The sequence below is a fragment of the Thunnus thynnus genome, chromosome 15 (genome assembly GCF_963924715.1).
Source record: "Thunnus thynnus chromosome 15, fThuThy2.1, whole genome shotgun sequence".
NCBI lineage: Eukaryota > Metazoa > Chordata > Actinopteri > Scombriformes > Scombridae > Thunnus > Thunnus thynnus.
In genome coordinates, this window is record NC_089531.1 from 7,638,075 (window position 1) to 7,654,345 (window position 16,271).

The following is a 16,271-nucleotide window of genomic DNA, read 5'->3' on the forward strand; positions in this document are numbered from 1 at the left end:
TTCCAGTAAATGTTACCTCCATCACATAATTAAATTTGCAATTTATATGACTCATTGAACACCCCCCACCCACCCACACACACACACACACACACACACACACACATAAACACTCACTAACAAATGGTTCACATGTACTCCTTTGTGTTTCAGACTCTGACAGAAACAGCCCTGATGACCAGGTTGGTTTTTATAAGTGTATAAGTGTGTGTGTGTGTGTGTGTGTGTGTGTGTGTGTGTGTGTGTGTGTGTGTGAAAATTATTATATTTAAGATGGAGTCATTTAAAGAGTCATTTGAATTCAATCTGCATGTTGCTGTTTTTTTATATAAACTATTTGTCTTGATTAATTATTACAACTGTAAATTATTACAACACAGTACACACAAGTATGGAAACATTCATCACAGCTATAACATCTAAATCAAATCATCACGATAAGATTTAATGCTACTTATCTGCTTATTTTTGCCTTGATATTTAGTGAGCAGTAAACACTAACAATAAACACGTCGTCCTACATGATTATGTGTGAAAATCAAATCAATATGAAAATGTACTATATGATAAGATAGCTGCCAATCCTTATTACTTATGAACATTATTTGATAGTTAATGAACTATTAGGAACCCTTTACTGTACCAGTGTTGTTTGATTTTATATTGATCAGCTGCAAATTAACAGTATTTTTCCTCTGAGAAGCCCTTCTACATGCCTCACGGTAATTTTGGTTTCATGTGGATCTGCGCTTAAAAAAAAAAACTTCACTCCATTTACACCCCACCCCTCTCTACAGACCGACAGTCCGTGACTCACTGGGAGCATGTTGACACAAATTACAGGGCATTTTGTTTCATCTGAATCAGCCATCAGATGATACTGATGTTTTGAATGCATGTAATCTCTTTTTTTGTTGTTGTTGTTGTTGTTTTGTGCAGGTCCAGCCGATGAAAACCAGCCCCTTCAGCCTCTCTCCCACGCCGGCTGGCAGCAAGGTGAGCCAGTTCAGACATGCAGTGTGTGTGTGTGTGTTGTTTTGATCTAACCCATCTAATAACTTCTCATAAATATAAGCTGTGAGCAGCTTTAATACATCTATGTGTATATAGAGGTTATGAAGAGCTAAGTAATTATTTTTTTTATATCTACAATCACTAAAAAATAAATACATGTCAATGCAGCGACAGTTTTTGACTCAACATGTGCCTGCATATGGACTTTGTAATGTAACTTCATGTGCCTTTATGTGTGTGCATTGCATAACAACGCATACCTCATTGTGATTATGTGTTTGTGCATGAACTTGATATTAATGTGGGTGTGAATGCATAGACAACATCCAATATGCAAAACAGCTAACCTTGGCCACACCCACCTCGCTGAGGAGAGAAAGAGCCCTGAAAGAAAAGGCAGAAAGAAAAAAAAATGATGTGAATGTAGTGTCAGCGAGTGATAGACGTAAAGATGCGGCACGGCGCGGCAATGATGGATGGGTAATGACAGGGCTGTGGGCAGATAACGACAGCTAGAGGTCAGAGGTCAGCAGCTTTGGAATGTTTCTGACACCATGAAAACGAAGAGGATTGACTCTTTGTCCTGGACAGATGAACGGCAAACGCTTCAACCTGTAAATCAGGGGTAAGCAGCAAGAGTGGGATTCACAAAGTAAAACGAGGGAGTTGTAATGAAGTATCTTTAACTTTCTTTTTTTTTTCTTTTAAACTGCACAATCTGGTTTGTTCACTCTATGCTCATTCTAAGAAACCTGTTTTCTGTTTTTCCCTAAACTACACTTTGAAACCATCCATGTATGTAATAAACTAGTTTATCATTTTAACTTTACAGTGTTCATAATTATGCAGCTGCTTAAAGTTGGGATGTGTTGAATACTACAATCTCTCAGTGTTTTAAAGACCAGGAGGCAGAGAGTGAAGGCAGAAATATTCTATAAATTGGCTCTTAATTGGTTTGTTCACACATGCACAGCAAGGACTGAAATATCGTAGCTCACACTGGCTTTGATCACTGAAGTGTCCACACACTGGTTGACATTTCCTCGCAGTGCAACAGTATCACAAAATTAATTGAGTGAGTATTTTGGGGGTTTTGTGTTTACTTCCTTCGAGAGACTTGCAGGATTTTAGAAGGGGTTTGTGCATCTTAAGGGTGTGCAGGGAGAAGCAGAAGACGGAGAGTAACTCCCCTCTGACATTTTCTTGCAGCATTGTGTTTAAGAGCAGTTTGATTTTCTGCAAGTATAATTTCATTTCTTGTATATATATTGTCGCCTTCAACATGAGATTACGACATGTCCTGCTGAGTCACTGTGTGTGTCACTGTGTGAATGTGACGCCGCATGTTTCAGAGCAAACCTTTCTTGGATTAATGAAGTTTTAAAAAAATAATCTTTGCTTTAAAAAAAATTGCCTTTGTTTTCATCGTTAGGGAAAGACAGAGGAGAGCTCTGAGATGACCCATAGTGCCGTTCCTCCTGCTCCTCCTTCTCAACAGCAGCAACAGACCCAACACCACCACACACAGATGATGCTGGCTGGCAGTCAGCTAGCAGGGGTGAGAAAATGCACATGCACACACACACACACACACACACACACACACACACGTTATTCATTTTTATAAACTGTATTATATAAAGCGAGTAGATCTGACCCCTGTCATCAGTTCATTTTGATGCATTTCTTGGATATATTGCAACATCTGACTACTGAGTACAGTATATACAGTACTTCAAAATGTAGTGTAGTAATCTACAAACCAGGACTAGCACATTTTAATCTGGAGATGATCATCTAAGCGTAGAGGGTCATGTGATTCAAAGTGGAGAAGTTTTCTGGATTTTGGTTTCTATTCACGCTACCATCTGGTAACATGCCTCCATTTACGTAGGTCTTAACTTCAAAGTAATGTTGACACACCTGATATGCAATAACGTACAGGAAAATACATAGCTGCCCTGAAGGGCAAGACAACTCTTGCACAATGTGTAGTTAAATTTTCCGGAGTAAAGTATTAGCAGTAGAGTGAAATACCTAAGCTGAAGGTTCTTTAAGTTAAGTGGGTGGCTTTTCTTGCTTGTCTTGCTCTGGCATGCTTTTACTGTCCGCTAACAGATTCACCTACACCTCTCTTACTGGATTGCTTAGCTGACACTGGTCTTTGTTCTGTTTCCTGACTTTTGTCTACATTTTATCCTTCCTTTACATTTTCTTGTCTTTTTGTTTTGTTATACTTCTACTTGTCCTTCACCTTTTCCTCCTCTTCCATCCCTTCTTTTGTGCATGTTTGCATCTTTATATCATTTCCCATTACTGTCCTTCTCTCTCTCTCTCTCTCGTCATCGCCATTGGCCTGTTCCTCCTCCTGCTCTCCCCCTAGCTTGCCGCTCTCCTCCCGGCCCAGCAGCAACTGCTTCTCCAACAGGCTCAGGCTCAGCTCCTGGCGGCCGCCGTTCAGCAGTCGAACGCTGCCCACGCCGCTCACGCTGCCGCGCAGCAACAGGCCAACCAGCAACATCAGCAGCAGAACCAATCACAATCTCAGCAGCAGCAGCAACAGCCAACCAAACAGGAGCAAACTGTCCAAGCCCCGCATCCACCACCACAGCTGGCTCTGTCGCAGCCAATCCAGCTCACAGCCCAGGTATGAGCAGCGTTGAAAGTTCCACTAATATGTGGCCGAGACAAACTCTATTCAGGCCTACCTTTAACTATTTTATTTAATTAAAATTAACAAATTAACATGACTGAATGTGTTGCACCAGTTCCTGAGGAATTTGCTTGTGCAACGTATACTAAACTGGAACTGAACCCTCGAGAATGATTATGCAAATACAAATAAACATCACAAAAACTTAGGCAACCACCTGAAGTTCTGAGGCAATACAGGAGCTTAGTTCATGCATCTTGCAGAAATCCTTCGTTAACAACCTTAAAAAAGTGAATAAGAAGAAGTTCAAAAGTTCTGTGCACTCTGATGTAAGTGACAGATGAAGTAAAGTTCACTATTTTGTGCAAAGTAATGGTAACATTAGCATGAAATGTTGGATGTTTTGTAGATAGATGCTATGTGGTAATAGTAAAATGAGGATGTTGCAGACACACATATGAAAAGTAAAGCCTAGAGACGTGCGAGAGGAGAGAGGATCCTGGATTCCTTTGGGAGAAGATGATGAGGCTTTTTCCTTGTAAGAGATCTCCTCGAGACTCTCTTTCATTTTTTTTTTTTTTTTTTTTGTATTTTACTATTTTCGTAGTTTTAGATAGCTTGCTTTGTAAAACCAAATAAAACAGGTTTGTATTTTTATACACTCCAACCAAACTTCCTGACTCATGTACATCTCTGAGGTTCTCTGGTGTTCCTCTAAGGTAAGAAAAGACGCCTCCCTTGGCATAGGCTGACAGTAGTCTTTGAAATTGATTAGATTAAAAATTTATTGACTCCTGTTAAGTTAAAAATTAGTGCTGTGCATTAGATGATAGACTAGTAATGGTTCAGGTTCAGTGACTAATGCTAATATACAGTTGTACATGTGTTAGAGGTAGGATTTCAATACAATATTGGTTTGAGGGTTTATAATTAGGAGTCTAATTGGCTAAACCGTTAGGGCTCTTAGGGCGCCCTATAAAACCAGGCCCTCGACCGACAGAGTGGGCCTCCTCCAGTTATGTCCTGTTAGTAGGCCATCCTGGAGTACTTTCAAACCTCCAACACCTACATATTTCGTTGTGACCCAGGCTGTCAGGACATACTTGACTATATAGGCCCGTTGGTAGTGGTTCAAGAGCTGGTGATTAGAGAAGCCAGGCTGAGTTCTGGTTCCCTAAGCAAGGCTAGGATGGTCGTGCGTGTAGATTTTGGGAACTACGTTCGATACCTAGGTCAGAGGTAGAGGACAGCCGTCTGTCGGTGCCTGTCGGTTATCTGTAGGACAAAAACCATTTCAGCAGCCAATCAGCTTCAAAGCTTTAATGAATCATGTGCATCTGTATAATGACTCACCTTGATAGCAGTAAAGCATGTTATCTTTGTTGTTGTGTTGCAGGACATCCAGCAGCTGCTGCAGCTCCAGCAACTGGTTTTGATGCCAGGTCATCCTCTCCAGTCTCCTGCCCAGTTCCTCCTGTCGCAGCCCGCACAGGCACAGCAGCCACAGCAGGGTGAGGTCAACTTTTAAAACTTCTGGTCTTCATTCATCTCTCAGCATTTTAGCATTTTTCTTCCATGACTGCTTTTGTTGGTTGAGTAATTTAATAATTTCACTGACTGGTTGATTGTTTGTCGTTCTTCCTTCCACAGCTTTGCTCTCAACATCAAATCTGATCCAGCTACCTCAGCAAAGCCCAGGAGGACTACTGACAACCCCACCTCGCCTGGGACTCCAAGCACAGGTAAGAAATATGTGTTTCAGAGAAAGAGAGCTTGTTTGACTACAGACCGCAGGAGGAGTGGGATTGTTTTAGAGGCTCTAGGAATGACAGTGTTGGTTGGCCGGTCATCCTGTGGGTCCACCACTTTGATCCAGACTGAAACATCCTAATAACTAGATCCTCTGACCTCTCCTTTAGCCCCACCATCAGGTCACGTATCCAAAATCTGCCAGGTGGATTAGTACAAAATCTTGTAAAGATATTCATGGTTTCCGGAGGATGAATTGTAATGATGTTTTTATCTAGCACCATCATTAGGTGAAGTTAAAATGTTGAACAATACTTTGATTTATTATTAATACCCATAAAACTAATGACCTTCCGTCTCAGCTGTACTTTGAGTGGCGAACTGCTGACGTACCTTTAGACTCTTAAGTCTTCCTGTAAATCAAATAGATGTTAATCTAACACTTAGTTTCTATCAGTATGACACTCACCACTATCAACTTTCATCTGCTGCAAACCACCTACAGAATGCAAAAGAAGACTTGATTGTCCTTCAAACTGCGCTCTTTACACCGTACTCCTTTGCTTTTAAACCTATTTAACAAAGGAGCACGAGTCACTTGTACATTTTGAACAAATAGCTGATCTCTGCTGCAACCTCTTTGCCATAGGGAAAAAGACTGTGGTAGCTTCTTAATACGAAATATATTCCATAGCAGGTTGGTTTCATAATAAACACATTTTTCTGAATCCAGTGAGGACCTTGAATCTTGATTATATATTCACCACCAAGTCAAACAGTTCACCTTCTCTTCTCAGCCGTTATCCTCTATAACCTAATGCATGAATGCATCCTCACACAGCCGAGGATCATTATAGAGTTTTTCATTAGGCCGTGATGAAGTCATGTCACACACAACAGCAGGTGTGCTCCGCTTGTTCATGTATCTTATGCACGGAGACGGCGAATGTAAATGAGCTGTGTAGCAGCGGATATCACGCATGATGCCCGCTCAATTAGTTGATAATCCCAAAGCTCAAGGGTCAGATTCCTGCTTTTAAGTACAGAATGTGTCATTTGACCCAGTGGGAGGCCTAGGTTCAACACTGTTTCCAATTATTACATTCATAGCATTTTTTCTCCTGTTTAGAATAAAAGATGGACACGTTTTTTGTGCCTGTCAAATCTATATAATTCTTCAAGGCACGCAAGGTCAAATTGTGTTTTTTTTTTGTACATTTCCTAGTTGATTACCTGATATGTATTCATGATTCTCTCAGAGATTTTTTTCAGTGTATAATTCACCAGTAGACTATAGTAACACCTCCAGGGTTGGGGATTCATTTAATTTTCTTTGGCCTCACATGCTCAACCTCTACACATAAAATATTGTGTAAGGCCATTTCAATAAAGTGTGTATGTTTGGTTTATTTACTTCTCTGTCTTTCTCTTCCTGACATTGCAGAGGGAGAAGAGCAGTGATGTTGTTGGTGGAAGCAGCAGCGGTAGCGGCTCCATAGTTACCACCGGTGGCAGCGGCGTCGGCGTTGTGACGTCTGTAGGAGCTACCTCAGCGTCCAGCAGCGCCATGGCTTCCTCCTTGACCTCCGGATTGACTCCTGGAGGTCACGGGGGTCACATGGGGGAAGAGCCCAGCGACCTGGAAGAGCTGGAACAGTTTGCCCGCACCTTCAAACAACGACGCATCAAGCTGGGATTCACCCAGGTAAAAGACGGAGAAAATAGGAAAAGGGACGCAAAGTCTGTGTGTTTTCTAAATCGTGTTTCTGACATTGATTGTGTGTCTCACTCAGGGAGACGTTGGCGTGGCTATGGGCAAACTGTACGGCAATGACTTCAGCCAGACCACCATCTCCCGCTTTGAAGCCCTCAACCTGAGCTTTAAAAACATGTGCAAGCTGAAACCGCTGCTGGAGAAGTGGCTGAGTGATGCAGGTGAGGACCCAAAACTAGTCGGAGATGGTGTATTTTACCTGGATGACACAGGACACTCATCTGTGCTTGATGGAACACCTGAAATGGGCTTTTTTCTCAAAATTTCTTCCCTGCAATGATTTATTTTGCATGGCTTCAAGTTTTAGAAATGAGCCTGAAAACATAACCGAGTTCTGAAAAATAAAGTGCATAAAGTACAATTGTTTTTTATGGAAATATGGTGTATTGATATACCTACAGTATAAGCATTTTTAACGATTTATTTAAATGACACATTGCAATATGTCAACAACAGTGCTACAAGTATTTTGTTTAAATAAGCTCAATGCAGATAACTGTGATCATTTTCTTTAATATTCCAAACAAATTGGTTGTCCTGCTTGTCCTCATGTCTCTTTCTCTCTTTTGTTCTTTCTCCTTCTTTCTATCTTTCTCTCTGCAGAAACCATGGCAGTAGACAACATGCTGCCCAGCCCCTCCTCTCTCTCCTCCCCCTTGTTGGGTATTGAGGGTCTACCCGGCCGACGCAGGAAGAAACGCACCAGCATCGAGACCAACGTCCGTGTGGCTCTAGAGCGCAACTTCTGCACGGTAGGAGATCTAGCTAACTAGCTAACAGCTCTCTGTCAGGGAACCTCTCTGTGTGTTAGTTTAATGTCAGTCCTGATGAGCACAAACAACAACTTTGGTAACTGATAGGTACATAATGTATGTATTTAGAACTCTAATTATGATAATTACTTTATTGTGTATCACTTTTCAAACAAAAAGCAATAAGTTTTTCTACAGTAAGTCTATCATATCATTATGATAATCAAGTTTGATCCACAGACTTTCATACAGGCCATCATATCAACACTTATGTTAAGCTGTTATCTCTATTTCTGTAGATTTCTGTCTATTTATTTATCATTCCTGTGTTTCCTCCTCAGAACCAGAAGCCTACCTCGGAGGAGATCCTGCTGATGGCGGAGCAGCTCAACATGGAGAAGGAGGTGATTCGTGTTTGGTTCTGCAACCGACGGCAGAAAGAGAAACGCATCAACCCCTCCAGCAGCACCACCCCTCCCCTGCCCAGCCAGACCTCGCCTGTTGTGACGCACAAAGCCCCTTGCTACAGCCCGCACATGGTACACAGTACACCATGAATCCACTGAGCCTTTACCGCTCGTACTGTACTGTACCACTTGTCTTGATATTTGTCTCACAGGTGGATGGAAGTATTTCCTGATTTCTCTTTCCCTGTCTCTCTCTCTCTCTCCCTCTCCAGATATCGAGTCAGGGTCTGTCCCAGGTCACAACCAGCCTCAGCACAACAGGTGAGCTATAATTGCTGTTTGCGCCTGTGCAGAGTCTCGTCAATAAATTATTAAAGGTTTGAGCAGGGCTTCTCAATAGTGCTCTGGAATCCAAAGGTCGGTCACAGGAAGATTAAACTGGCCCTGACATTATTTGGAAGAAGTTGATATTTCTGTTCTTTCAGAGCTGTTCGCTGGTTTGATGAAACACTGAACAATCATCACTTTTAAAAAAATGATATCTGTGAGAGGAAAAACTGAAATAGAAAATAGAAAACAATGATGTTTTGTTGACAACAACATAGAAGCACTGGTCCCATCTTGAGTTGTTTACCTCCATGAGTCATGACTCGTCCTCATGATTTATAGACCTTGGCAACAGTGGGAGCTATCCCGGGCTTCACAGATATGACAGATGACCTGACAGGTAACAAACACAGCTGGAAATTTATTGGCCCGTTGAGCCGAGGCTAATACTTTCCAGTCGCAAACTTCTCTCTCCAGGCTGAAGTATGGGGTTAAAGAAGACCCTCAAAAAGCTCAGAGTCCTGACTGGTAATGAAGAACTGTGTCAGCAAAGTATTTATTTATCGGGAACGCTGTTACTCATCTGTACAGTGACAACAGAGTCTCACACAACCCGCTACATGGCATCCTAATCGCTCCTTTTCTCTTCCCCTCAGCCGCCAGTTTGTCACCTTCAGCATCCTGCCCCATGACTCCTGTCAGCTCGGCCGCTGTAGGCTCCACCTCTTCTTCTGTGACCCCGCCCCCTCATAGCACAGCCAGCCCCGCCCCTCCCAGCCTCGGGGCCCATGGGCTCAACACTGGGTGAGTGTTTATCTCCAGTGGTTTTCATCCAAGAGGGTTGAAATAAATTTGTTGTATTTTTGTATTAAAAAAGATACAACTAGAGACTCGACATTTGAACTACAGTGTATATATATCAGTATAACATCTTTAAAATGTTAACAAGTACTCAGTTGCTTTGGGCAAGATAGATGAAAGTAGCACTCAAACAATTTTGAGAATCCATGAATCATTTAAGTCATTTATGAAGCAAAAATACCAAACACTGGTTCCATCTTTTCAAATGTGATGATTTGCTGCTTTTCTTAGTTTTTTTTGTCATTGTCAATTAAATATCTTTGGGGTTTTAGACTGTCGGTTGAAGAAAACAAGCAGTTTGAAGATGTGTCCTTGGGCTCTGGGAACTTTCACATTTTCACAATGAGAATAACCATTAGTTGCAGCCTTTAGATGAAAGAGAAAAGTATGTTTTGTTCAAAAAACGAGAGACCAATTCTGACTGAAAGTCTTATTTACTCCTGAGTAATGAATGTAAAATATGAAACAAGCTTTTACAGGTTTGTTATTTAATACAATTACATTCATAGATCCTCTATATTCAAGAGTTTTTAGAGGTGTTTGTGTTGTTTTGTGACCTTCTGAACTCTACAACCTTTAACTTTGTACGTATGTATCTGCACTTTTGCAGAGGGATATTCGGTAGGTAGGTATCTCAGACTTCTGTCACACCGGTTTGACAGCAAATCTGCATGTTCACACTCATTGAGACAAAAGGCTGTACATGTTGTACAAGTCATGACATGGCAATGACAGGTGCTGCACGAAAAGACGAGAAACCGCTGTCGCCTAAATTACACCATCAAAACATAAGACAATAGACCGAAGCCTCCAGGTTTGCATCGCTGATAAGTATTTCAGGTTTATATCACTTAACCTGTCAACTGTTTCTCTACATGAATGAATGTGTGTGTGTTTGTGTGTGTGTGTGTGTGTGTCTGTGTGTGATTTTGCGGTCCATCCACATTTTAGGAACACAATGATGGGAGTAAGCACAGGGATGAACCAGGCCCTCATTGGCAGCAATCCCCTGGCTACCATGCAAGGTGTGTGTGTGTGCATGAGTGCATGTGTGTGTTGGTGCATGCAGACTGTCCCCTCTGGCCCAGTGAGTTTTCACGAGTCTTCATTTCTAAAGACCCCCTTCCCATTTCACTCTTCATCCATTCTGTCCAAAAATGAATTTCCTTGCAAAGCCTCAGACGACAGTAGCCAACAGCGAGCCTGGCGCACACTCCTCCTCCTCAGCACAAACTTTTTCAATCGCTCAGTATGGTGAAAGATTCAATTTGATTCCCATACAATAGCCTGCTTTATCACAAAGTAACAAGAGCCCCTTATGGCAAAGCTTAGGAGGCCAAGTCAGCTTACAGTAAATAGTTGAACAGGCACAATCCGCCTCTTCTCCTAATATCAAGGCCTGTTGGCTAAATAACTAGTTTCCACTCAAAATTCCCCTTTTTGAAAGAGACGATCTGCTGCCAAATCAATTAAGCATCACAAATATGGTTCGTCGAGCTCAGCTTTGAATCCGTCATGTGATCCATCTCCCTATACCGCCGATTCAGACCTTCCCCCTTTTCTCCCGCTCTTCTCAGCATCATTCAGAGGCGGCCTCCTCCGGGCCATGTGTTGATGAGAAGGATACAGTCTGTTATGGAAACTGCATCTCTGACACTGCCGGCTCTGATAGAGTTATAGGCTGAGGAGAGAAGAAAGAGTTGCCTCAGTGAAGGAGGGGGGGGGGGGGGGTTGAAATGAAGTGGATTTCAGGTTTGATTCCCCTCGGGGCCACACACACACACTATGAATGTTTACACTCATGGTGCTGTAATGGATAAAAGTGTTTACAATTACAGCGAAATTCAAAAGTCGGCAGGTGTCACTTTCTGTTAAAGGGGAGTTTCAGTATTGAGGTTTTATCTGTCATTGGAATATAATGTAATAATGAATCCTTCAGCCTTAAAACTCATTAAATATTTAATCTTTAAGTCACTAATGGTTTTAGGAACAGTGAGCCGCCAACTGTTTGTTTATTTAGGTGATTTTGTTTGCAGTTTTGTGTGCACAAGCATCCACAAGCATCCAACTCAATCCATCGCATCCACATGTAGAAGAGTGTGTCGTCTGCGTGTGTGCGCGCGCATGTGTGTGCGCGCAGGTTTGTGTGCATGTACAAGTGCATGCGTAGTAAAAAAAATCCATCTTCATGTTTTGCCGACTCTCATTTATCTCCTCGCATCACAGGGTTGAGGTTAAATACTTTTCATCACCTTGAAATGTGAGATTTTAAAGAGAGAAAGGTTCAGTTCACCCAAATTACAAAAACAACTTATTTTCTCGCTTACCTCTAAGTGGTGTCTATCCACACAGCTAGTTTTGGTTTTATCTGCAGCTTCTGAGATTATTGTTTGTGGCGCTCACAGTATTTCAAAATTCAACAATGTGTCTTTCCAGGATCTGTGTCCCTTTTTTACTCGGGATTATCAACAGAAGCCACGGTTAAGAGTTTTCATAGAAACGACTTTGTGCTGCAGATTTGTTTGAAAATTGTTTCATTGTGAGTTGGGTGAGCCAACCCTGAAATCATTTCCACTTGAACTGTTCAAAGCATTAAAAAGTGTGAAAAAAAAAAAAAAAAAAAAGTGTTTTCCTGCTAAATGTTTATAGTTGTCAAGTACTGAAAAAGTCTGTGTCACTCTGCAGTGTCTTCTCATCATCATCATCATCTCCACCATCCAGGTTTTAAATGTTTTCTGTGTTACCGACGTGTCTGATGTGTTCACTGACTTCTCTTGACTTTCTTTTTTTGTCTCCTTTATGTCGTTCTTCGCTTCATCCATCCTTTCTCTATTTTTCACTGTCTAATCTTTGCCCTCTACGTTGTCGACTGTAACCACAAACCCTTCCATCATTTATTTTCTTCATTCATCCATCTACATTTGTCCCATTCTTCCTTTCACTCTTTTATCTCATCCTCCTTTCCTGTCTTTATCTCTTCATCACTTTATCTCTTTGTCTTGATCACTTTTTCTGTCTATTTTTATCCCTCTGTCTTTTGCTCTTTTTCCCTTGTCAATTTTTCAAATCATCTCTTTGTCATTCATCCTCTCCTCCTCCCTTCTCATCTTTTCCCACCTTCCTCCTTCCCTCTTCAACCTTGTTTTCTTGTCCTTCCTCCATCCCTGTCTTGCCTTCATCTTCCTCTCTTCTATCCCTAGCAGCCCTGGCAGCCAGCAGCAGTCAGCTGTCCATCTCCAGCCTCGAGGGGGGAGCGGGTCACATACTTCTGGGCGGACCTGGGGGTCCCGCGGTCCCTCCTTCCCTCCGCCCTTCCCTCTTCCTCAACCGCCCCACCCTCCTCCCCATGGTTACAGGCTCCATGGCAACAGCCTCCACGCCTGCAATGGGACTGGTCAGCAGCAGCGGGTGCGGCCCGAGACCATCCTTCTCCCAATCTCCGCCCCCCGGCGCCAGCGACCTCATGAGCCCAACTTCGTGCCCCGAGGAGTCCGCATCTCCTTGTTCAAGTCCCGCCTCTTTCTGTTCCTTCAGCGAAGCCTCGCCACCACCCCTGGGAGGGGCCATGGCCGAGTGATCCCGGACTGACAGCCAAAGTATCCTATCAGAGGAGGACGAGGAGGAGAAAAAGGAGGAAGCTTTAAAAATTTAAATTTACAACCTCGCCTTTCAACCAAAGCCATCTCTCTGTCTGATCCATCTCCAATTTCGTCTCTCTCTCTTTCTCTGTCTCCCCGCTGAAGTCTCCTGAAGCCAAAAATATACACAGATGGATGAGGGGAGGAAGCAAAGAGAGAGAAAGGATGGAGAGGATAGAGAGAACTGCAGAACGGAGGGGGGAAATTTGAAACCAAATAATGATCTACAGCTGGAGAGGTGGCACTGAAGAGTGAAACGAACACCATGCTTTTTATCAGCTGGAGAAAAAAAAAGAAAAAAAAACTTGACGAGGGCAGGGATGAGAAGTGAAAACTGTGTGTGAAAGATGGGAGGCAAAAAGAAAAGACTTGTTTAACAAGCTGGGAAGGTCATGTGGTCGCAACCAAAATTTTAAAAGAAGACGCTAGAAGAGAAACACACACTTAACAAAGATGAAAACCAAAATCTCCAAATACCAAAAACTGAAAACCAAAAAGACAAAAAAACAACAAACGGAGAGAAAAGCTTTAGTTCAAAAAGACTTTTGCATCCTGATCTGTCCAGGATCAGTTCAGAACTCCATCCTACTTCATGCCAAACATTTATCCATTTCACTCAGGATTTCTGTTATCCTCATTTTCAGTTGAAGATTTACAAAAACATCTATTTTTCTATTATTTTATATACATCGTTCTCTATGTCACCTCTTGCCAAATACACACAGTTTGATGTTAATGTTTTACAGCTGATCCCACATGCAGGATATCTACCTACCTCTCTATTTACAGCTTTAAAGTGATCAACCTACTCTACATTACAACAGTGTTTGTTTTAACCAGCCTGGAGTAGCAGATGGGTGGGGTTTACTACTATAATTACAACAACAACAACAGGTAAGATGCTAATTTATACATACTAGTAGTGTCAAAATAACTTTTAAAAGCTTTCCTGTGAAAGCCTGAGCTTTCATTAAATCTTTCTATGTGGCAAACCCCACCCGTCTGGCACTTAAATAGGATAAAACCAACCGTACATGTTGGGAAATCCCATTTTGCATGGGTCTGCTATGAGTTGAAGTCGCCATATTGGTCAAAATCTGTTATTTATTTACCTTTTTTATTATCTTTTCTCTGACAAAAAGAGCATTACTATCAGGATTTCCATCAGCATTATCATCATCATCATCATTATCAGTATCCTTGTTGTTTTCTTTAATGTTTGTTCAAATCAAAGTACTCAACAGTGTTAATACTGCCTACAAAGAGGGTACAAACACACCACCGGCAGATGTGGACAAACAGTCTTAGGGTTGTTTCAGCACTATTTGCCTTCTTTTATTTATTATCGCCCCCATACGCACCCATATCATCATCATGTCATCTTCCAGACTGCTCATCTACCACCAGACAGTCACTCTTGGATACCAAAGCATCGCCTCTGGCAGCGTTGTCTCTGGATTCGCCCGGGAGACGAGTGTCCAGACAAAACCTCAGCCGTGTCAAAGGGAAACACACACACATACACACACACATACACACACACACACACACACAGACTAGAAGCATAAGAAAGAGTCCAAACCAAAAAAAAAAAAAAAAAAAAAAAAAAAGAACAAAAGAAAGAGGTGAAGCACCGGCGTTCCCCTTACTGCCCCCAAACCCCTGCCCTCCATCCCTCCCTCCCCATCTGCCCCTCTCCTTTGTCTCCAAAGATCAGATCAAAGGGCCAAAAGAAAAGAAGGAGAAGAAGAAGGGAAGGAGAAGCGGTCAGGAACGGAGGAGCCAAAGGTATGAAAAGCTGCAGGGGGAAAGCAAGAAGAAGAAGAAGAAGAAGAGGATGAATAGGAGGAGAAGGAGGAGGAAGGGGAGCAGGAGGAGGTGCGCTCGAAGCGGCGGACCAAAAAAACCAAAAAGTAACCCAAAACCAAAAGCTACTACTACTGCTACTAGTTATGTATGAGTGACTGATCCGTAAACTAAACCAAATACAAACAAAGAGGGGGAGGAAGAGGGGGGAGTAAGGCCCTGTCTGTCTGTTTGTCTTTAACTGTGATTGCTGTTCTTGTATTGGCAGACAGAAATCGTTTCCCTCCCTCCCTCTACCGGCGACCTCTGCTTTGTTCTCACTTTCTTTTCCTGGATGGATAAAATATGGAATAACCTCAACAAACTGACTTTGAGAATATATATATTTTTGTTTTTGCTTTCCATAGTGTGTCTGTTAATGATGTATGGATTTGTCTCATTGCTTTCTACTTAATATGCGGCGGGAAAAGAGGGAGGGAGGGGAGGGGCGGGTTTTTTTGGCGACGTGTTGCCTATTTTCATATCTTCTTGTCTCTTCGGTTGTGCTCTGGGGTTTTTTTTGTTTGTTTGTTTGTTTTGTTTTGTTTACGGGTGGAGAAAACTGTGAAAATGTAGCTTCCAAGATGAGTTTTTTTTTGTTTTTTTTTTAGTTGATCCAGAATGTCGCGAAAAAGCCAAAACTGAAAACCAAAAGCAAAACTTTTTAAACGTAAAACAACCAAACCAAATAGAACAACCAAACCAATGCACAAGTTGTAAGACTGGCTCAGCTGATGTGTGTGTGTGCGTGTGTGTGTGTGTGTGTGAGCATGTGTTGGTATAGTTGCATACAAACCAAACCGTAAAAAATACACAACACAGCAACACATTTTTTTTTTTTTGGATGTTGGATAAAATAATAATATATACGAGGCTGATCTGAGACGGTTAAGCTGTGGTCATTTTCAACCTGGACTCTGTTTTCACACCGTTTTTTGTTTTTTTTGTTTCCATCTTATTGATTGATTCCAGCTTCCTTGGCTGCTGCTCGGAGTGCAGCTCTCTCCAGATGTAAATGGACTGAAAAAAAATCAACTCCAAACATGAAACTCAAAGAATGCTTTTTACAACTTCTCGTCAGCCTGCAGAGACACAAATAATTAGTTCTTCTTTTATTTATTTATGAAAGCTGCCAGCCACTGAAGTGCTAATGCACAAATAGTCAAGGCAGCATCAAACCTGCAGTAAAAAAGCCTTTATATTATTATATTTTGGCAGATATCTCAATGCAGAATGAGAAGTTTTATACAT

At 41.9% G+C, this 16,271-nt stretch overlaps 1 protein-coding gene across 6 annotated transcripts in view; it reads left to right on the top strand.

Moving 5' to 3' along the window:
- pou2f2a (POU class 2 homeobox 2a) overlaps positions 1–14,962 on the top strand; it is a 76,777-nt gene extending 61,815 nt beyond the window's left edge. For 3 of the 6 annotated variants that reach the window (XM_067612175.1, XM_067612176.1, XM_067612179.1), the window contains 14 exons: positions 154–182; positions 940–996; positions 2,447–2,572; positions 3,398–3,661; positions 5,064–5,178; positions 5,318–5,409; positions 6,861–7,121; positions 7,210–7,351; positions 7,794–7,942; positions 8,284–8,481; positions 8,622–8,670; positions 9,333–9,480; positions 10,489–10,562; positions 12,738–14,962. In XM_067612175.1, the coding sequence (XP_067468276.1) occupies positions 154–182; positions 940–996; positions 2,447–2,572; positions 3,398–3,661; positions 5,064–5,178; positions 5,318–5,409; positions 6,861–7,121; positions 7,210–7,351; positions 7,794–7,942; positions 8,284–8,481; positions 8,622–8,670; positions 9,333–9,480; positions 10,489–10,562; positions 12,738–13,114 (2,081 nt within the window). In that variant the 3' untranslated portion in view covers positions 13,115–14,962. The remainder of the gene's footprint in view (positions 1–153; positions 183–939; positions 997–2,446; positions 2,573–3,397; positions 3,662–5,063; positions 5,179–5,317; positions 5,410–6,860; positions 7,122–7,209; positions 7,352–7,793; positions 7,943–8,283; positions 8,482–8,621; positions 8,671–9,332; positions 9,481–10,488; positions 10,563–12,737) is intronic. The other 3 variants (XM_067612178.1, XM_067612181.1, XM_067612180.1) reach the window with 3 other exon arrangements.
- Positions 14,963–16,271: the final 1,309 nt, after the last annotated feature.